The 22,353-nt window shown below is 43.6% G+C and overlaps 1 protein-coding gene and 2 long non-coding RNA genes across 8 annotated transcripts in view; 1 reads left to right on the forward strand and 2 right to left on the reverse strand.

Moving 5' to 3' along the window:
- The window catches only part of fam135a (family with sequence similarity 135 member A), a 60,399-nt gene extending 38,251 nt beyond the window's left edge, over nucleotides 1-22,148 (reverse strand). For 4 of the 5 annotated variants that reach the window (XM_052514286.1, XM_052514285.1, XM_052514283.1 and 1 more), the window contains exons 1-3: nucleotides 21,964-22,147; nucleotides 17,323-17,452; nucleotides 4,232-4,311 (exon numbers count right to left, since the gene is read on the reverse strand). In XM_052514286.1, the coding sequence (XP_052370246.1) occupies nucleotides 4,232-4,311; nucleotides 17,323-17,399 (157 nt within the window). In that variant the 5' untranslated portion in view covers nucleotides 17,400-17,452; nucleotides 21,964-22,147. Of the gene's footprint in view, nucleotides 1-4,231; nucleotides 4,312-17,322; nucleotides 17,453-21,963 lie in introns of all 5 variants that reach the window. The other variant, XM_052514284.1, reaches the window with a different exon arrangement.
- Nucleotides 4,664-6,118, forward strand: LOC127927671 (uncharacterized). Its single transcript, XR_008128354.1, has 3 exons — nucleotides 4,664-5,290; nucleotides 5,391-5,650; nucleotides 5,857-6,118. It is a non-coding gene; the product is annotated as an uncharacterized LOC127927671 (long non-coding RNA).
- LOC127927669 (uncharacterized) lies at nucleotides 14,167-15,967 on the reverse strand. Of its 2 annotated transcripts, none has more exons than XR_008128351.1 (3): nucleotides 15,678-15,967; nucleotides 15,057-15,252; nucleotides 14,167-14,628 (listed from the first exon to the last, which is right to left on the reverse strand). It is a non-coding gene; the product is annotated as an uncharacterized LOC127927669 (long non-coding RNA). The 2 variants fall into 2 exon arrangements; XR_008128350.1 differs by lacking the exon at nucleotides 14,167-14,628 and adding an exon at nucleotides 14,635-14,770.
- Nucleotides 22,149-22,353: the final 205 nt, after the last annotated feature.

A 22,353-nucleotide genomic window follows, 5' to 3' on the forward strand; every position in this document is an offset into this window, starting at 1 on the left:
CAAATAACACCAGAAGATGCAACAGTAAAGTGTGCAGATGATACAGCAAGGTGTTGGTTTAATAGAGGTGTCCAGGATGACTACAGGACAGAAATAAGGAAAACACATTCTTAAAAGGGGGGAAAACAAAGGAAATTACAAACCTCAGAAATATAAAAGATGATACCGGGCCCATCCACATCAACTTCAAATAGAATCAGTTGAGCACAAATATCTTGGAACTATAATAGACTCAAAACTCTCCTGGACTCAAACACAACAGATTTACAACAAGGGACAACACGGACTGTATTTCATGAGGAGATTAAAGAAATATCAGGTCAATAAAAAACAACCACATTGTGTTTCCAAGCCTGTTACAACAGTTATCCATCTCTATTAAAACAACCACATTGTGTTTCCAAGCCTGTTACAACAGTTATCTAGCTCTATTAAAACAACCACATTGTGTTTCTAAGCCTGGTACTAACAGTTATCCATCTCTATTAAAACAACCACATTGTGTTTCTAAGCCTGGTAGAAACAGTTATCCATCACTATTAAAACAACCACATTGTGTTTCTAAGCCTGGTAGAAACAGTTATCCATCACTATTAAAACAACCACATTGTGTTTCTAAGCCTGGTAGAACAGTTATCCATCACTATTAAAACAACCACATTGTGTTTCTAAGCCTGGTAGAACAGTTATCCATCACTATTAAAACAACCACATTGTGTTTCTAAGCCTGGTAGAAACAGTTATCCATGACTATTAAAACAACCACATTGTGTTTCCAAGCATGTTACAACAGTTATCCATCACTATTAAAACAACCACATTGTGTTTCTAAGCCTGGTAGAACAGTTATCCATCACTATTAAAACAACCACATTGTGTTTCCAAGCCTGGTAGAAACAGTTATCCATCTCTATTAAAACAACCACATTGTGTTTCTAAGCCTGGTAGAAACAGTTATCCATCTCTATTAAAACAACCACATTGTGTTTCTAAGCCTGGTACTAACAGTTATCCATCTCTATTAAAACAACCACATTGTGTTTCCAAGCCTGGTACTAACAGTTATCCATCTCTATTAAAACAACCACATTGTGTTTCCAAGCCTGTTACAACAGTTATCCATCACTATTAAAACAACCACATTGTGTTTCCAAGCCTGGTACTAACAGTTATCCATCTCTATTAAAACAACCACATTGTGTTTCCAAGCCTGTTACAACAGTTATCCATCACTATTAAAACAACCACATTGTGTTTCTAAGCCTGGTAGAAACAGTTATCCATCTCTATTAAAACAACCACATTGTGTTTCCAAGCCTGTTACAACAGTTATCCATCTCTATTAAAACAACCACATTGTGTTTTCAAGCCTGGTACAACAGTTATCCATCTCTATTAAAACAACCACATTGTGTTTCCAAGCCTGTTACAACAGTTATCCATCTCTATTAAAACAACCACATTGTGTTTCTAAGCCTGGTAGTAACAGTTATCCATCTCTATTAAAACAACCACATTGTGTTTCCAAGCCTGGTACTAACAGTTATCCATCTCTATTAAAACAACCACATTGTGTTTCCAAGCCTGGTACTAACAGTTATCCATCACTATTAAAACAACCACATTGTGTTTCCAAGCCTGGTACTAACAGTTATCCATCACTATTAAAACAACCACATTGTGTTTCTAAGCCTGGTAGAAACAGTTATCCATCACTATTAAAACAACCACATTGTGTTTCTAAGCCTGGTAGAACAGTTATCCATCACTATTAAAACAACCACATTGTGTTTCTAAGCCTGGTAGAAACAGTTATCCATCACTATTAAAACAACCACATTGTGTTTCTAAGCCTGGTAGAACAGTTATCCATCACTATTAAAACAACCACATTGTGTTTCTAAGCCTGGTAGAACAGTTATCCATCACTATTAAAACAACCACATTGTGTTTCTAAGCATGGTACTAACAGTTATCCATCTCTATTAAAACAACCACATTGTGTTTCCAAGCCTGTTACAACAGTTATCCATCACTATTAAAACAACCACATTGTGTTTCCAAGCCTGGTACTAACAGTTATCCATCTCTATTAAAACAACCACATTGTGTTTCCAAGCCTGTTACAACAGTTATCCATCTCTATTAAAACAACCACATTGTGTTTCTAAGCCTAGTAGAAACAGTTATCCATCTCTATTAAAACAACCACATTGTGTTTCCAAGCCTGGTAGAAACAGTTATCCATCTCTATTAAAACAACCACATTGTGTTTCCAAGCCTGTTACAACAGTTATCCATCACTATTAAAACAACCACATTGTGTTTCCAAGCCTGGTACAACAGTTATCCATCTCTATTAAAACAACCACATTGTGTTTCCAAGCCTGGTACAACAGTTATCCATCTCTATTAAAACAACCACATTGTGTTTCTAAGCCTGGTACTAACAGTTATCCATCACTATTAAAACAACCACATTGTGTTTCCAAGCCTGGTACTAACAGTTATCCATCTCTATTAAAACAACCACATTGTGTTTCCAAGCCTGGTACTAACAGTTATCCATCACTATTAAAACAACCACATTGTGTTTCTAAGCCTGGTAGAAACAGTTATCCATCACTATTAAAACAACCACATTGTGTTTCTAAGCCTGGTAGAAACAGTTATCCATCACTATTAAAACAACCACATTGTGTTTCTAAGCCTGGTAGAAACAGTTATCCATCACTATTAAAACAACCACATTGTGTTTCTAAGCCTGGTAGAAACAGTTATCCATCTCTATTAAAACAACCACATTGTGTTTCCAAGCCTGGTAGAAACAGTTATCCATCTCTATTAAAACAACCACATTGTGTTTCCAAGCCTGGTACTAACAGTTATCCATCACTATTAAAACAACCACATTGTGTTTCTAAGCCTGGTAGAAACAGTTATCCATCTCTATTAAAACAACCACATTGTGTTTCCAAGCATGGTACTAACAGTTATCCATCTCTATTAAAACAACCACATTGTGTTTCTAAGCCTGGTAGAAACAGTTATCCATCACTATTAAAACAACCACATTGTGTTTCTAAGCCTGGTACTAACAGTTATCCATCTCTATTAAAACAACCACATTGTGTTTCCAAGCCTGGTACTAACAGTTATCCATCTCTATTAAAACAACCACATTGTGTTTCCAAGCCTGTTACAACAGTTATCCATCTCTATTAAAACAACCACATTGTGTTTCTAAGCCTGGTCTAACAGTTATCCATCACTATTAAAACAACCACATTGTGTTTCTAAGCCTGGTAGAAACAGTTATCCATCACTATTAAAACAACCACATTGTGTTTCTAAGCCTGGTAGAACAGTTATCCATCTCTATTAAAACAACCACATTGTGTTTCCAAGCCTGGTAGAAACAGTTATCCATCACTATTAAAACAACCACATTGTGTTTCCAAGCCTGGTAGAAACAGTTATCCATCACTATTAAAACAACCACATTGTGTTTCCAAGCCTGGTAGAAACAGTTATCCATCACTATTAAAACAACCACATTGTGTTTCTAAGCCTGGTAGAAACAGTTATCCATCTCTATTAAAACAACCACATTGTGTTTCCAAGCCTGTTACAACAGTTATCCATCTCTATTAAAACAACCACATTGTGTTTCTAAGCCTGGTAGCAACAGTTATCCATCTCTATTAAAACAACCACATTGTGTTTTTAAGCCTGGTAGAACAGTTATCCATCTCTATTAAAACAACCACATTGTGTTTCTAAGCCTGGTAGAACAGTTATCCATCTCTATTAAAACAACCACATTGTGTTTCTAAGCCTGGTAGAACAGTTATCCATCTCTATTAAAACAACCACATTGTGTTATTCTGAAGAACATGGAAGTGCTGTTCTTGGAGACAGTAGTGAGGGCAGGAGTGAGAATTGCCACTGACCTGACACACCCACTCAACCAGGAGTACAGCTCCTACCATCAGGCCGCAGATACTGACTCCATCTTTACAAAAACCCCAGAGCCCAGAAATCAGATATTCCCACCAGTAGAAGTCAATTGAATAAATTAATAATAACAACAACTAATCCCTACTGTGTTGTGATTTGTTGAGATGCAAGACAAGTTTCCCGAAAATAGAGAGAGAAATAGAGAGAGAAAGAAAAAGAAAAAGAGAAAGAAAGAGAAAGAGAAAGAGAGAATGCGTGTGTGTTAACTGACCTGGTGGGTGGAGTAGACTGGCCTCTACTTTGTGAGGGACTCGTGATGGCACTTTCATACTGGCACGGATCTGGTAGAACCTGGGAGACAAACCGTTAGTAATGAAAACAACAGGGAGGACGTAGTGTTCTTCCAGGACTGGAACCCAGGCTCTTACAGCTGTCACTCCAACATCTTGATGACGAAGGTAGACATGTTCTAGTCCAAGATCGCTACAGAATGTAGGAATTCTAAGCACAGAACTCATTTGATGGAACATACTGTAGCTTTAACCCAACTGAAATTAGAACAATTGGCCTATTAAAAATCTCTAGCCTACAGAGCCTTCAGAAGGTATTCACACCCCTTGACCTTTTTCACATTCTGTTACAGCCTGAATGTGTTACAGCCTGAATGTGTTACAGCCTGAATGTGTTACAGCCTGAATGTGTTACAGCCTGAATGTGTTACAGCCTGAATGTGTTACAGCCTGAATGTGTTACAGCCTGAATTTAAAATGATTAAATGTCGTTTGTCACTGGCCTACACACCATAATTACAAAGTGGAACATGTTTTTAGATTTTTTTGACAGATTCGTAAAAAATGAAAAGCTGAAATGTCTTAAATCAATAAGTATTCAACACCGTTGTTAGGACAAACCGAAATAAGTTCAGGAGTAAAAATGTGCTTAACAAGTCACATAATAAGTTGCTTGGACTCTGTGTGCAATAGTGTTTAACATGAGTTTTGAGTGACTACCTCATCTCTGTACCCCACACATATAATTATCTGTAAGATCCCTCCGTCCAGCAGTGAATTTCAAACACAGATTCAACCACAAAGACCAGGGAGGTTTTCCAATGCCTCGCAAAGAAGGGCACCTATTGGTAGATGGGTACAAATAAAAAAGAAGACATTGAATATCCTTTTGAACATGGTGAATAAACACATGTATTTCATCCATGTTGTCACGAGGTTGTGTGTAGATGGGTGAGAAACACATGTATTTCATCCATTTTGTCACGAGGTTGTGTGTAGATGGGTGAGAAACACATGTATTTCATCCATTTTGTCACGAGGTTGTGTGTAGATGGGTGAGAAACATGTATTTCATCCATTTTGTCACGAGGTTGTGTGTAGATGGGTGAGAAACATGTATTTCATCCATTTTGTCACGAGGTTGTGTGTAGATGGGTGAGAAACACATGTATTTCATCCATTTTGTCACGAGGTTGTGTGTAGATGGGTGAGAAACACATGTATTTCATCCATTTTGTCACGAGGTTGTGTGTAGATGGGTGAGAAACACATGTATTTCATCCATTTTGTCACGAGGTTGTGTGTAGATGGATGAGAAACACATGTATTTCATCCATGTTGTCACGAGGTTGTGTGTAGATGGGTGAGAAACACATGTATTTCATCCATTTTGTCACGAGGTTGTGTGTAGATGGGTGAGAAACACGTGTATTTCATCCATGTTGTCACGAGGTTGTGTGTAGATGGGTGAGAAACACGTGTATTTCATCCATGTTGTCACGAGGTTGTGTGTAGATGGGTGAGAAACACGTGTATTTCATCCATGTTGTCACGAGGTTGTGTGTAGATGGATGAGAAACATGTATTTCATCCATGTTGTCACGAGGTTGTGTGTAGATGGGTGAGAAACACGTGTATTTCATCCATGTTGAATCCAGGCTGTAACAACATGTGGAATAGGTCAGGAGGTATGAATACGTTGTGAAGACAGATTATAGAAAGAGTCTGGCTCTGTTGGGGTCACCTATAGGCCTGTAGTTTAGAGAGGAGACAGGGGACAGACAGCCTCGTAAGAAGAGAACAGTCGGTGTAGGTTTACTAAAGGCAAGTAAAACGAGCTTTAACTTTTCATGAATGAATAATGAGCACTTTCTTTAACACTCACTCGTGTGTTAAACTCACATTTAAAGTATTGATGAGTAAAGAAAGACCAGGGCCCATATTCTAACAAACATGTACTGATCTGGGACAGTTCTCTCTTTATGATCATAATGAATAAGATTACACGACAACCTGGGTGGACCTGATCCCTAGAACAGCAGTCCTACTCTGAGACTGTCTGCTGGTCAGTGCTCTGCTCAGGACAGGATTACAACATGCTGTCTCCTTTTGAATGTACATTTCCCAGATGCGTAAGAGATGTTTGGCTGGTATAACCTGACTACTAGGCTGATTCAGAGCCGTGGCTGGTATAACCTGACTACTAGGCTGATTCAGAGCCGTGGCTGGTATAACCTGACTACTAGGCTGATTCAGAGCCGTGGCTGGTATAACCTGACTACTAGGCTGATTCAGAGCCGTGGCTGGTATAACCTGACTACTAGGCTGATTCAGAGCCGTGGCTGGTATAACCTGACTACTAGGCTGATTCAGAGCCGTGGCTGGTATAACCTGACCACTAGGCTGATTCAGAGCCGTGGCTGGTATAACCTGACCACTAGGCTGATTCAGAGCCGTGGCTGGTATAACCTGACCACTAGGCTGATTCAGAGCCGTGGCTGGTATAACCTGACTACTAGGCTGATTCAGAGCCGTGGCTGGTATAACCTGACTACTAGGCTGATTCAGAGCCGTGGCTGGTATAACCTGACCACTAGGCTGATTCAGAGCCGTGGCTGGTATAACCTGACCACTAGGCTGATTCAGAGCCGTGGCTGGTATAACCTGACTACTAGGCTGATTCAGAGCCGTGGCTGGTATAACCTGACTACTAGGCTGATTCAGAGCCGTGGTATAACCTGACTACTAGGCTGATTCAGAGCCGTGGCTGGTATAACCTGACCACTAGGGTATAACCTGACCACTAGGCTGATTCAGAGCCGTGGCTGGTATAACCTGACCAGGCTGATTCAGAGCCGTGGCTGGTATAACCTGACCACTAGGCTGATTCAGAGCCGTGGCTGGTATAACCTGACTACTAGGCTGATTCAGAGCCGTGGCTGGTATAACCTGACCACTAGGCTGATTCAGAGCCGTGGCTGGTATAACCTGACTACTAGGCTGATTCAGAGCCGTGACTGGTATAACCTGACTACTAGGCTGATTCAGAGCCGTGGCTGGTATAACCTGACCACTAGGCTGATTCAGAGCCGTGGCTGGTATAACCTGACTACTAGGCTGATTCAGAGCTGTGGCTGGTATAACCTGACCACTAGGCTGATTCAGAGCCGTGGCTGGTATAACCTGACTACTAGGCTGATATAACCTGACCACTAGGCTGATTCAGAGCCGTGGCTGGTATAACCTGACTACTAGGCTGATTCAGAGCCGTGGCTGGTATAACCTGACCACTAGGCTGATTCAGAGCCGTGGCTGGTATAACCTAACCACTAGGCTGATATAACCTGACTACTAGGCTGATTCAGAGCCGTGGCTGGTATAACCTGACCACTAGGCTGATTCAGAGCCGTGGCTGGTATAACCTGACCACTAGGCTGATTCAGAGCCGTGGCTGGTATAACCTGACCACTAGGCTGATTCAGAGCCGTGGCTGGTATAACCTGACTACTAGGCTGATTCAGAGCCGTGGCTGGTATAACCTGACTACTAGGCTGATTCAGAGCCGTGGCTGGTATAACCTGACTACTAGGCTGATTCAGAGCCGTGGCTGGTATAACCTGACCACTAGGCTGATTCAGAGCCGTGGCTGGTATAACCTGACCACTAGGCTGATTCAGAGCCGTGGCTGGTATAACCTGACCACTAGGCTGATTCAGAGCCGTGGCTGGTATAACCTGACCACTAGGCTGATTCAGAGCCGTGGCTGGTATAACCTGACCACTAGGCTGATTCAGAGCCGTGGCTGGTATAACCTGACTACTAGGCTGATTCAGAGCCGTGGCTGGTATAACCTGACCACTAGGCTGATTCAGAGCCGTGGCTGGTATAACCTGACCACTAGGCTGATTCAGAGCCGTGGCTGGTATAACCTGACCACTAGGCTGATTCAGAGCCGTGGCTGGTATAACCTGACCACTAGGCTGATTCAGAGCCGTGGCTGGTATAACCTGACCACTAGGCTGATTCAGAGCCGTGGCTGGTATAACCTGACCACTAGGCTGATTCAGAGCCGTGGCTGGTATAACCTGACCACTAGGCTGATTCAGAGCCGTGGCTGGTATAACCTGACCACTAGGCTGATTCAGAGCCGTGGCTGGTATAACCTGACCACTAGGCTGATTCAGAGCCGTGGCTGGTATAACCTGACTGTAAGTCGCTTTGGATAAAAGCGTCTGCTAAATGGCATATATTATTATTATTATCACTAGGCTGATTCAGAGCCGTGGCTGGTATAACCTGACTACTAGGCTGATTCAGAGCCGTGGCTGGTATAACCTGACCACTAGGCTGATTCAGAGCCGTGGCTGGTATACTAACCACTAGGCTGATTCAGAGCCGTGGCTGGTATAACCTGACCACTAGGCTGATTCAGAGCCGTGGCTGGTATAACCTGACCACTAGGCTGATTCAGAGCCGTGGCTGGTATAACCTGACCACTAGGCTGATTCAGAGCCGTGGCTGGTATAACCTGACCACTAGGCTGATTCAGAGCCGTGGCTGGTATAACCTGACCACTAGGCTGATTCAGAGCCGTGGCTGGTATAACCTGACCACTAGGCTGATTCAGAGCCGTGGCTGGTATAACCTGACCACTAGGCTGATTCAGAGCCGTGGCTGGTATAACCTGACCACTAGGCTGATTCAGAGCCGTGGCTGGTATAACCTGACCACTAGGCTGATTCAGAGCCGTGGCTGGTATAACCTGACCACTAGGCTGATTCAGAGCCGTGGCTGGTATAACCTGACCACTAGGCTGATTCAGAGCCGTGGCTGGTATAACCTGACCACTAGGCTGATTCAGAGCCGTGGCTGGTATAACCTGACCACTAGGCTGATTCAGAGCCGTGGCTGGTATAACCTGACCACTAGGCTGATTCAGAGCCGTGGCTGGTATAACCTGACCACTAGGCTGATTCAGAGCCGTGGCTGGTATAACCTGACCACTAGGCTGATTCAGAGCCGTGGCTGGTATAACCTGACCACTAGGCTGATTCAGAGCCGTGGCTGGTATAACTAGGCTGACCACTAGGCTGATTCAGAGCCGTGGCTGGTATAACCTGACCACTAGGCTGATTCAGAGCCGTGGCTGGTATAACCTGACCACTAGGCTGATTCAGAGCCGTGGCTGGTATAACCTGACCACTAGGCTGATTCAGAGCCGTGGCTGGCTGGTATAACCTGGTATAACCTGACACTAGGCTGATTCAGAGCCGTGGCTGGTATAACCTGACCACTAGGCTGATTCAGAGCCGTGGCTGGTATAACCTGACTACTAGGCTGATTCAGAGCCGTGGCTGGTATAACCTGACTACTAGGCTGATTCAGAGCCGTGGCTGGTATAACCTGACTACTAGGCTGATTCAGAGCCGTGGCTGGTATAACCTGACCACTAGGCTGATTCAGAGCCGTGGCTGGTATAACCTGACCACTAGGCTGATTCAGAGCCGTGGCTGGTATAACCTGACCACTAGGCTGATTCAGAGCCGTGGCTGGTATAACCTGACTACTAGGCTGATTCAGAGCCGTGGCTGGTATAACCTGACTACTAGGCTGATTCAGAGCCGTGGCTGGTATAACCTGGCCACTTGGCTGATTCAGAGCCGTGGCTGGTATAACCTGACCACTTGGCTGATTCAGAGCCGTGGCTGGTATAACCTGACCACTAGGCTGATTCAGAGCAGTGGCTGGTATAACCTGACTACTAGGCTGATTCAGAGCCGTGGCTGGTATAACCTTTTTTTATACTACCTTTATTTAACTAGGCAAGTCAGTTAAGAACAAATTCTGATTTTCAAAGACTGCCTAGGAACAGTGGGTTAACTGCCTGTTCAGGGGCAGGACAGATTTGTACCTTGTCAGCTCCAACGCTCTAACCACTAGGCTACCCTGACTGCTAGGTTGACTCAAAGCTGTGTGTGTGTGTGTTGTTACATTGTGATGCAGCAACAGAAAGGAACAGCCTATTCCTCTGTTGTGTCCGTCTGAACCACATCCCATGTTTGTTTCCTGACTCGCCATATGTTTCCAATGGAAGGAAGGCAGACAGCCGGACACAGACCAAAATACACTAGGATGTGGACTAGTCTTTTATCACACCTACGTAGCAGACACAGGACTCTGCATATGAGGTGCTGTTGAGATCACTACGGATCAATGTCCCCTCTAAGCTGCGCTCGTGCGTAGCTCACTGGGACTGCCAAACAGAAGAAACATCAGCCCTCGCATAGAAGCAGGAGATTGAATTTCATTCAATTTTAGAGTTTCCCCCTTTAATTAAAACTATCAACGCTTCGGTCTACTGTGGGAATTGTGATCGAATCAATGCAATATTAGCCACTTTCAATGTAACATATCGAAACAAAACGAACTATGCAAGACTTAGTATGCATAACTAACTGCAAGAGGTTTTGTTGTAGGCAGAACGCATCGGAATTCATTGTATTGGCAGGCAGGACTCTGTGTACTCTGCACCGGGATGTGCTTGTTTTGAGATCAAAGCAAGAGCTGCATGCAGCCACGTGTGCATATTCTGTTCATATCCTTTGTTAGTGAGTTATTAGCCCAGTTATAGATCATTAGTAGTCAACAATAGGGGAGTGCTTGCTTCCTACATGTAGCCAATAGGCAGAGGGTAGCATAATCTGTCTGATTCTCTGTAATAATGGTGTGGGTATAATAATGCATTTTATTCTGTAAAGTGTTTTCTTGCATTCAACAACATTTTCAGTCACCTCCTTGTCTGAAGGACAAGTGGATTAACATGTTAATGTCAAGTCAAAAGTCTCAAGGAACGTAGACCTACATTAACTTCTTGGTGACTGGGGGGCAGAATTGAGTAGCTTGGATGAATAAAGTGCCCAGAGTAAACTGCCTGCTACTCAATCATAAAAGCTAGAATATGCATATAATTAGTATATTTGGATAGAAAACACTCGGAAGTTTCCAAAACTGTTTGAATGACGTCTGTGAGTATAACAGGACTCATAAGCAGGCAAAAACCTGAGAATAAATCCAACCAGGAAATGGGAAATCTGAGGTTGGTCGTTTTTCAACTCATTCCCTATTTAAGATACAGTAGGATATTGGTCATGTTGCACTTCCTAAGGCTTCCACTAGATGTCAAACGTCTTTAGCACCTTGTTTGATGTTTCTACTGTGAAGTGGGGCCGAATGAGAGGCAAATGAGTCAGGTGTCTGGCAGATTGCCACGAGCTCACGACGCACCGTCATGTAAAAGTTAGCTTGCATTCCATTGCTTTTCTACAGACAAAGGAATTCTCTGGTTGGAACATTATTGAAGATTTATGTTAAAAACATCCTAAAGATTGACTCTATACTTAGTTTGACATGTTTCTACGACCTGTAATATAACTTTTTGGACTTTTCGTCCGACCTTTCGGCTGGACTTGCACATGCGTTTGGATTTGTTTTCCAAACGCCCTAACAAAGGAAGGTATTTGGACATAAATGATGAACTTTATCGAACAAATCAAACATTTATGTGGAACTGGGATTCCTGGGAGTGCATTCTGATGAAGATCATCAACAGTAAGTGAATATTTATAATGCTATTTCTGACTAATGTTGACTACACAACATGGCGGATATCTCTTTGGCTATTTTGGTCTCTGAGCGCCATACTCAGATTATTGCATGGTGTGCTTTTTTAAAAATCTGACACAGCAGTTGCATTAAGGAGAAGTTTATATAAAGTTACATGTATAATAGTTGTATATTTTATCAATGTTTATTATGAGTATTTCTGTAAAATGGTGTGGCTCTCTGCAAAATCACCGCATGTTTTGGAACTACTGAACATAACACTCCCATGTAAAATGAGATTTTTGGATATAAATATGCATTTTATCGAACAAAACATACATGTGTTGTGTAACATGAAGTCCTATGAGTGTCATCTGATGAAGATCAAAGGTTAGTGATTAATTTAATCTCTATTTCTGCTTTTTGTGACTCCTCTATTTGACTGAAAAAATGGCTGTGTTTTTCTGTAACTTGGTGGTGACCTAACAATCGTTTGTGGTGCTTTCGCTGTAAAGCCTTTTTGAAATCAGACACTGTGGCTGGATTAATGAGAATGAAATATTTAAATGGTGTGAAATACTTGTATGCTTGAGGAACTTTATTTATGAGATTTTTGTTGTTTTGAATTTGGCGCCCTGCACTTTCACTGGCTGTTGGCGGAGTGGGACGCTACAGTCCTGAATATCCCAGAGAGGTTAAACACCACACATTGGCTGCTACTGTAGGTTGAATGATAGAACAGCTATTTCCATGTTAGAATGTTATGGGAGGCATTTTCTCCATTGTTTTTGATGGTAGGCCACTCTAAATGATGATCAAATAGCCACAGTTGCCTACCTGACCATTAAAGCAGGCAAATGCACCCTGGAAGTTGCACAGAATTTTCACAACTTTCAAGTTTGCACTCAGCAGACCTGAAAATGAGAGGGAACATTGCTATGGAAACTGTACAGTTTTTTTTCTGGCTCAAAAAGGGGCTTGGGTGCTGGGCGTGGCAGAGGGCGTGGCAATGAGCACGTCTCAGCATGTCTACATCTTAGAGAACATTTTAAAGGCCCCCATCTTGGCTCTGTAGATACAACATTGCCGTTTTAAAGCAAATTTTCGGCGATTCTACATACTCTGCCATGGAGCCGAGAGAAAATGACGCAGTTTCAATGCTAGTTTCCTTCTATTCTACACATTTTGCCATGGCTAAGGCTGTGTTCTTTTTCTCAAACATAATAACCAAATTAATACTGCTAAATTCATTGCTTTGGAATATTTTATTCTCCCTGAATGTGAAGCTTTATTTTGGCGATGGTTAGTTCTTAAAGATGATATTATTTCAAAATATACACTGAGTGTACAGAACATTAGGAACACCTTCCTAATATTTAGTTACACCCCCTTTTGCCCTCATTACAGCCTCAATTAGTTTTAGAAAGTAAAAGCATTCCACAGGGATGCTGGCCCATGTTGACTCCAATGCTTCCCACAGTTGTGTCAAGTTGGCTGGATGTCCTTTGGGTGGTGACCATTCTTGATACACACAAGAAGCGTTGCAGTTCCTGACACTCAAACTGGTGCGCCTGGCACCTACTACCATACCCCGTTCAAAGGCACTTCAATATGTTGTCTTGCTCATCCATCCTCTGAATAGCACACATACACAATCCATGTCTCAAGGCTTGAAAATCCTTCTTTAACCCGTCTCCTCCCCTCCATCTACACTGATTGATGTGGATTTAGTGACATCAACAAGGGGTCATATCTTTCACCTGTTCAGTCTGTGTCATGGAAACAGTAGGTATTCAGAATGTTTTGTCCACTCAATGTATATAGGTCCATTATTTTTTCTACATATTTTATATCTGGTTTTAGTCATTTAAGTTTACGATTTAATTGTTTTTCCATCACCAAAATTCATAAAATAAAAACAGTTTGGAGTTAGGCGAACAGTTTAGGCTGCCTGCCCAATGATTACAATGGAAGAAAAATCCCTGCAAGACAACGGTGGGTAGAGGCCACTGTGAAGCAGGAAGCGAAAAGAGAGCTTTCCATCCTCTCTGAAGCCGACGTCATGGGAACTCTGTTGGGGGGATATCTAGACCGCTGCCTGCTCTGCTCCACAGCCAAGTCCACTACAACCAGACACTCAGCCAGACTGCGTTCTGATGGCTACAGACACATTGTTCACTTAGTGTAGCCGAGTGTCACGCTACACTGGAATGTCAGCTTCCAGAGTAGTTTAGGCCTCAGGGACCGTGAAGAGTCAATGTTACAGTAGGACAATCTGCGTGATGAACATCAGTGTACAGTGTGGAGATAAAGATCTGAAGGCATGTCAGTATCTCAGTGGTCTTGTCTTGCTAAAGCCAACCATTGCTGCAGGAAGCACATTTGGCCTTAAGGTTGTAAACATTACAAAGGAGTCAATGTGCACAAGAGGAGAGGCTAGATAGGCTTTCTAATGAGTTCAGTGTAGAATGATGTGCGGAGAAGAGCCCAAATCACTACTAAATTCATGTTTATCATTGCAGCTTAAAATGTCCAGCCATAAACCACCAATAGTTTTGTGAAAGCTGGAAAGGCCAAGGCTCTCATTGTAAAGGTTTGACCCACAGACACTGTTAACACAAACCAACCCCTAGCTATCACAGCACAGCTACACAGCCACTGTTAACACAAACCAACACCTAGCTATCACAGCACAGCTACACAGCCACTGTTAACACAAACCAACCCCTAGCTATCACAGCACAGCTACACAGCCACTGTTAACACAAACCAACCCCTAGCTATCACAGCTACACAGCCACTGTTAACACAAACCAACCCCTAGCTATCACAGCACAGCTACACAGCCACTGTTAACACAAACCAACCCCTAGCTATCACAGCACAGCTACACAGCCACTGTTAACACAAACCAACCCCTAGCTATCACAGCACAGCTACACAGCCACTGTTAAAACAAACCAACACCTAGCTATCACAGCACAGCCACTGTTAACACAAACCAACCCCTAGCTATCACAGCACAGTTACACAGCCACTGTTAACACAAACCAACACCTAGCTATCACAGCACAGCTACACAGCCAGTGTTAACACAAACCAACCCCTAGCTATCACAGCACAGCTACACAGCCACTGTTAACACAAACCAACCCCTAGCTATCACAGCACAGCTACACAGCCACTGTTAACACAAACCAACACCTAGCTATCACAGCACAGCTACACAGCCACTGTTAACACAAACCAACCCCTAGCTATCACAGCACAGCTACACAGCCACTGTTAACACAAACCAACCCCTAGCTATCACAGCACAGCTACACAGCCACTGTTAACACAAACCAACCCCTAGCTATCACAGCACAGCTACACAGCCACTGTTAACACAAACCAACCCCTAGCTATCACAGCACAGCTACACAGCCACCAAACTGTTAACCAACCCCTAGCTATCACAGCACAGCTACACAGCCACTGTTAACACAAACCAACCCCTACACAGCACAGCTACCAACACAAACCAACCCCTAGCTATCACAGCACAGCTACACAGCCACTGTTAACACAAACCAACCCCTAGCTATCACAGCACAGCTACACAGCCACTGTTTAACACAAACCACTGTTAACACAAACCAACCCCTAGCTATCACAGCACAGCTACACAGCCACTGTTAACACAAACCAACCCCTAGCTATCACAGCACAGCTACACAGCCACTGTTAACACAAACCAACCCCTAGCTATCACAGCACAGCCACTGTTAACACAAACCAACACCTAGCTATCACAGCACAGCCACTGTTAACACAAACCAACACCTAGCTATCACAGCACAGCTACACAGCCACTGTTAACACAAACCAACACCTAGCTATCACAGCACAGCTACACAGCCACTGTTAACACAAACCAACCCCTAGCTATCACAGCACAGCTACACAGCCACTGTTAACACAAACCAACCCCTAGCTATCACAGCACAGCCACTGTTAACACAAACCAACCCCTAGCTATCACAGCACAGCTACACAGCCACTGTTAACACAAACCAACACCTAGCTATCACAGCACAGCTCCACTGCCACTGTGAAGCAATAAGGGAAGCGAAGGGAACTCTGCATTCTAACACTGAATGAAGCACCACAACAATGGCAAGTCATGTGACCTGTCCTTGTCAAGACAATGGTCGTCAGGTCCTGTGTTAATATACACAAACCCTTGGATCCGAAAAAAGACTGTTTTTCTACTTGGCTGAGGAAGACTGCTACTTTTGGTCTCTGCACTACATTTATGCCAGTTACCATGGGGTTCCAAAGCCATTATCACACCATGCTCCACCATCACGGTTGTGTTCATTAGGTATTAAATGGAAGGAAACAGATTGAAACAAGGAGGGACTACCTGAACTTGTCCAATAAGAAACACTTATTTTCATTTTGTTTACCTCTGTGTGTCTTATTGAACACAACCCAGACCATAATCAAGAGATCAGACATAATGTATATGTGTTTGACTACTCAGACCTGATGACTTGGGTGACAGGTTTCTGACACCATGTACAGGGACCATCGTAGCATGAAGCCCGGCATGCAGATGGTGGATGAAAATAACAACTGCCAGTCAAACGAGTGCATCTACAAACGGGACTAATAGCCTATAGCGACAGTGGTAGCCAGGAAGCGTGCTGTAGTCTCGCTTAACATAGATATGACAGAGTCCCTCTGCTCAAAATGTCTACAAATAGTGTCCCTTTAAATAAAGTCAGTCAGGCCTCTTGAGGTGAGCCAGTGTTTACTTGCTAGTCAACTCAACGACCCCAGACGGGGCTTTCTACTCAGACTGCATTAGAAGGTGGAGGGCTTTTACACACACAAATCAATAGAAACGGCCATTTGAATAAGTGATCAATAGCGTGTCTGAAGAGATGGACATCATTTTAACACAATTATGAGTTGGAAGAATGTCACTATCAGTTTGTTCAGATGCAGAGAGAGCAGCCTACTTGGAGGACATGGGCTTCTTATTATCACTGACCAACGTGTCTCAATTCAACCTCTTTGCCTTGAAAGGGATTTGAATAATCCTCCTGGTAACATCATTATCGTTCGGCTGAGGAAAAGTGTCCCACCACAAGATACCTGGCATTGCCACCATATCTTAATCATATCCATTAGAACAGGGCGTGTGACATATTGACATCAAAACGTCACAATGAAGCTTCCTTTCATTTACAAAATAGGGACTGAGGGCTAAGTGAGGATGAAAGTTTCAGTCCCTGTAACTTCAAGCAATAACAACAGTAGAACACTAAATGTAAACTTATTCAGAAACTTGAAAATCGAGGCCCGTGGAATTTCCCCAGAAAGCCTTGGTGTGCTTGATAAACAGGGCAGCCTAGAAGAAGCACCACAGAGGGCTGACAGTCAGTCTGCAGAGCAGTGAAGAAGAGACACAGTCACTTACCCTCTTTGGAACAGGTCCACATTGTAGAACTTGTGGAGCTCAACAGAGAACTCCACCGTGGCCTGCACCTCACTCATGTTTGGCTTCAGAGGCAGACAGAAGGCTTACATCACCTGGGACATTATGACCCCTGTGGAAGGAGGAGAGCATCCATGTGAGTTACCTGAACTGATGTGAAGAGGAGTTATCATCACACTGGACACAAATACAGGAACAACCTTGAGGTCTTTCTCTCTTCACACTAGTAGAGAATTACAGTGGAGCACGTGTTCTCATCACACACACCCTCAGGCGGTCAGGCATTTACCACACACACACACACACACACACACACACACACACACACACACACACACAGTGAAAGTACAAATCACGCAGGCGCACACACACACCTAGTCAACAGCAAACAAACAGTCGTACTTGGCTCAGCTGTTTCCAATAACAAGCACCGAACACCCAATCCAAACAGACCCATGAGGGCTGCTGCCTGCTGGGTTCTCTGCTTCAGATGTAAATAACATGTCTTTCCTAATTGGCTGGCAGCTCAGCCAAACAGAGAGAGAAGGTGGGGGGAGACAGAGAGAGAAGGGGAAGAGCGAGAGTATGGGGGGGAAGGAACAGCTATGAATCACACACTAAAATAGTCCTGAAATACTATATCAACTACTGGACAATACTAGAAATACACTAAGTACGTGTCTACAGGCCTCCTACAGGCCTCCTACAGGCCTCCTTACAGGCCTCCTTACAGGCCTCCTTACAGGCCTCCTTACAGGCCTCCTATAGGCCTCCTACAGGCCTCCTACAGGCCTCCTACAGGCCTCCTTACAGGTAGGTCTCCTACAGGCCTCCTTACAGGTAGGTCTCCTACAGGCCTCCTTACAGGTAGGTCTCCTACAGGCCTCCTTACAGGTAGGTCTCCTACAGGCCTCCTTACAGGTAGGTCTCCTACAGGCCTCCTTACAGGTAGGTCTCCTACAGGCCTCCTTACAGGTAGGTCTCCTACAGGCCTCCTTACAGGCCTCCTTACAGGTAGGTCTCCTACAGGCCTCCTTACAGGTAGGTCTCCTACAGGCCTCCTTACATGTAGGTCTCCGACAGGCCTCCTACAGGCCTCCAACAGGTCTTAAATTAAACATTTTTTGCTCTCAACTTAGTCAAGCCAAGTCTTAGGGACAGAGGAGAATTGAACCTAGTCTGAAACACACAGGTGGGACGAAGACCCAGAGGGCAGATTCGGCGCAATGGAGCTGAGAGAAATTGGCATAGCAAAATCACCCAGAAGCCCTGTAAATGACTCATGTGAGGAATGAATAAATGACAGTCTTGTAGAGCTAATGGTGCCATGTTCCTGGCAATGAAAGCAGATGAGTTGGAGGGGGAAGACAATATGGCCGGCTGCAGATTTGAAGGAGATAGATGGCTTAGATGTGACTGAACTAAAGAGACCTGGGCTGGGTTGTTTAGAAAACACACAGGAAAGAGGCCAAGTAGGGCAGAGTGGGTACAGCTAGCAGGGTTGTTATGATATCTAATGCAGAGGAAGCCTTGAATACAGACTGTTTAGATCTCTCCCTAGCACTCTCTTTCTCACACCAAGTCTGTCATGTTCTGTCTCTCTGATCTCTGACTCTCTCTCTCCGCCTCGACCGCTCTCTCTGGCCCTCTCTGTCAGTTTCTCTCTTCCCTTCTCTCGTTTTCCTCTCTCTCTATCCCCCTGCCCCCACTCTTTCACTCAGAGATGAAGGAGGGAGACAAACAACAAGACTGGCATGGTTTTCTCAGGCAGATAACCAGAGAGACTCTTATGTATTCATAAACTACCAAAGCAAGTCACCATACATAACAAGCTCTCCATCTTACAGCAAGGAATGCTGTAAATTATTGAGTGAAAACGCAGGGAATTTACTTTAATCATATCAACACCGTATTCATAAAGCTTCTCCTCAGAGTAGGAGTGCTGATCTGGGAACAGTTACGCATTTTAGATTATAATGAATGGACAGGGAGGACCTGATCCTAGATCAGCACTACTCCTCTAGGCAATGCTTTACTTATTAATACAGGCACATAAATTATAGGATAGACAAGAATATCACTGTCTAACTAACAGTAGCATCATCCATAGACAGGCTGCAAATGAGAACACTGTGTTGCATGAGAACACTGTGTCTGGGTTTCCATAGTTTCCATAGCCATGTCATAAAGTGGAGGTGCTGGGAGCAGGGCATGTTAAAACCTGTTGCACATTTCTCTTATATGGGACAACACCAGTACCTGCATGCTTCACAAAGCAAAGTGTATTCAACCGGAGATGGCATGGCTATCTGAAACAGGGCCAGAGTTACTGGTGCCAAGCCAACTTTAATTACAACAAGGGTCATATTTCTCAACGGAGTGCAACGTTTCAGTTTGAGTGATCAAACGGGTTCCTTTAAGTTGGTAATAGTTTGAAAACGTTGTGGTGTTGAGCTGCTCCGAGTACAGTTACAAAGCCTAGATCCACTAAGTTATGTCTACCAGTAGGGTCTACCTGTCCAGCAGGGTATTTGCTTTGCATAGCAGAGTGTGCATGCTGGTTTAGGCTACTTTTGCATGGCCAGCTACCCATTTACTAACTGAACAAACAAATAGTCAAATGACTGAGATTTAGCAACACAATCACAATTCACAACTGAACTGACAGAATGATGCAAAACAATACAGTCTAGCTCTAAGACAACATTACATATTGTACTGATGAGGAAACAGGTGAATGTATCCTACTTAAGATAAACCGGAGAGTCACCCTTATTGTTCTTCCCTCATAACTCAGCATGATGCAGACTAGAACACATTTAGGTTACAGTATAGTACAGTATACTTAGCTAGTATGCATGTGCTTTTCTAATCAACTGTGTAGTGTGGTGCCAACCCGTTTCCTTCCTGAGTGCAACTATGTTTTCTGTCTGATTAATAATGCACCTTATAATAATCTATGGAATTCACACTCCACTCCCTGGTCTTTTGAAGCCAGTGCTACTCCTGGTCTTTTGAAGCCAGTGCTACTCCTGGTCTTTTGAAGCCAGTGCTACTCCTGGTCTTTTGAAGCCAGTGCTACTCCTGGTCTTTTGAAGCCAGTGCTACTCCTGGTCTTTTGAAGCCAGTGCTACTCCTGGTCTTTTGAAGCCAGTGCTACTCCTGGTCTTTTGAAGCCAGTGCTACTCCTGGTCTTTTGAAGCCAGTGCTACTCCTGGTCTTTTGAAGCCAGTGCTACTCCTGGTCTTTTGAAGCCAGTGCTACTCCTGGTCTTTTGAAGCCAGTGTCTGGTCTTTTGAAGCCAGTGCTACTCCTGGTCTTTTGAAGCCAGTGCTACTCCTGGTCTTTTGAAGCCAGCTACTCCTGGTCTTTTACTCTCCTGGTCTGAAGCCAGGTCTGGTTTGAAGCCAGTGCTACTCCTGGTCTTTTGAAGCCAGTGCTACTCCTGGTCTTTTGAAGCCAGTGCTACTCCTGGTCTTTTGAAGCCAGTGCTACTCCTGGTCTTTTGAAGCCAGTGCTACTCCTGGTCTTTTGAAGCCAGTGCTACTCCTGGAAGTTAAATGATTGTAGAGAAACAGTAAGCTCCATTCATGACAGTTTCAGTTTATTGATCTTTGCCAAGCATAACAACTTTGCTACCTGTGTCTGTGAATGTTCTCTGAGTGTCTTTAACAATCATACCTGTAGTCTACCTGCCTCTTTTTCCAACCTAGTCACACTCTTGACAGTGAGTCTATGAGGATACTTCAACATTGTGTAGGTAGCTTGCAAGCTGGCTAGTTACGCAACTGAACAGCAATAACATTTTGACAACTTACTGAGAAGAAATAGCCCAAGTCATGTCTGAGAAGAGATATAACAACATGGTATAGCTAGTTAGCTAATGTTAACTAGTTACCTTGACTGATGGAACGTATGACAGTTCAGGGGAGAGTAACATTTATATCCCAGGGTCTAGGAACATACTAATTAAGGGTTCTGGTTCAGTAGTTAGTTAGCTATGTAACACATGCAGAAAACACTTAGTCTATATAGGTCCTGTTGATTGAGCAACTTACATAGGCCTACTATTTCCTCAAAAGTTTCACAGGATCATTCTCAGATGTTGAAATATTCTGTGACCATCCCCTACTGCAAACAAGGACAGAATGAATCACCACACAACATCTGTCTCGCAAGTGTAGTTAGTTACCTAGCCAGCTTCTACCATCAAAACGTCATAGCAAGATAACTAGTTAACTGGGAATTCTGTCAACTAACTAACTAGCTGGGGTTTCTACAGAAGAAACAGACAAATAGTTGAGTCAACAACGCACAGTAGTTATATAGATAATGTGTTGGCTACTACAGTAGTTAACGTTAGTCAAATTAGCTGCCAGTCTCACCACATAACGTTAGCTAGCTACTGTTAGCTAACGTTACATTGCTAGTTTTGCAGTAACTAGCTAGCCGTCCTTACTTAGCTAGCCAGCACGATAGCTAGCTACGAGTTTAAAGTTAACTAGCTAATCTGTCAAGTAGTAAAGCAGCATCCAATGGCTTTATTTTCACACATCGGATCTGACGTTGCTGTTATCTAGTAGCTAGCTAGCTCGCTGGCGCGTTGATCTACTCAGTACTCACCAGATTCTGTGTCGACAGATCACTTCTCCTGATAGTTAAAAGACGAAATACTATAACAAAACAGCATTAAGCCGACTTCAAAACCAAACGGGACAACGACATGGGTAGTCAATCCAGTCCCTTGATCTTGCACACAGCCTCCGCAGCCTGACAGGGCTGGCGACGATCCGCCGGAAAAAAGGAAAACAGTGGAAGCGACCACGCACGTTGTCGAACATAAAAACTGCGCAGTTGCTGCGCAGATCCTGTCAAGTGGTCCTCTGACGTCCTTGCCGGTGACTCTTTTGGTGCTTTCAAGACAACTGAGAACTCAAATAACATGGTAACATCAAATCATGAACTGGCCCTTCACACCTCTAGCCATAACCGATTGGTTGCTAGGGCTCATGG

Source organism: Oncorhynchus keta, unplaced genomic scaffold, assembly GCF_023373465.1.
Source record: "Oncorhynchus keta strain PuntledgeMale-10-30-2019 unplaced genomic scaffold, Oket_V2 Un_scaffold_17242_pilon_pilon, whole genome shotgun sequence".
NCBI classification, from domain to species: domain Eukaryota; kingdom Metazoa; phylum Chordata; class Actinopteri; order Salmoniformes; family Salmonidae; genus Oncorhynchus; species Oncorhynchus keta.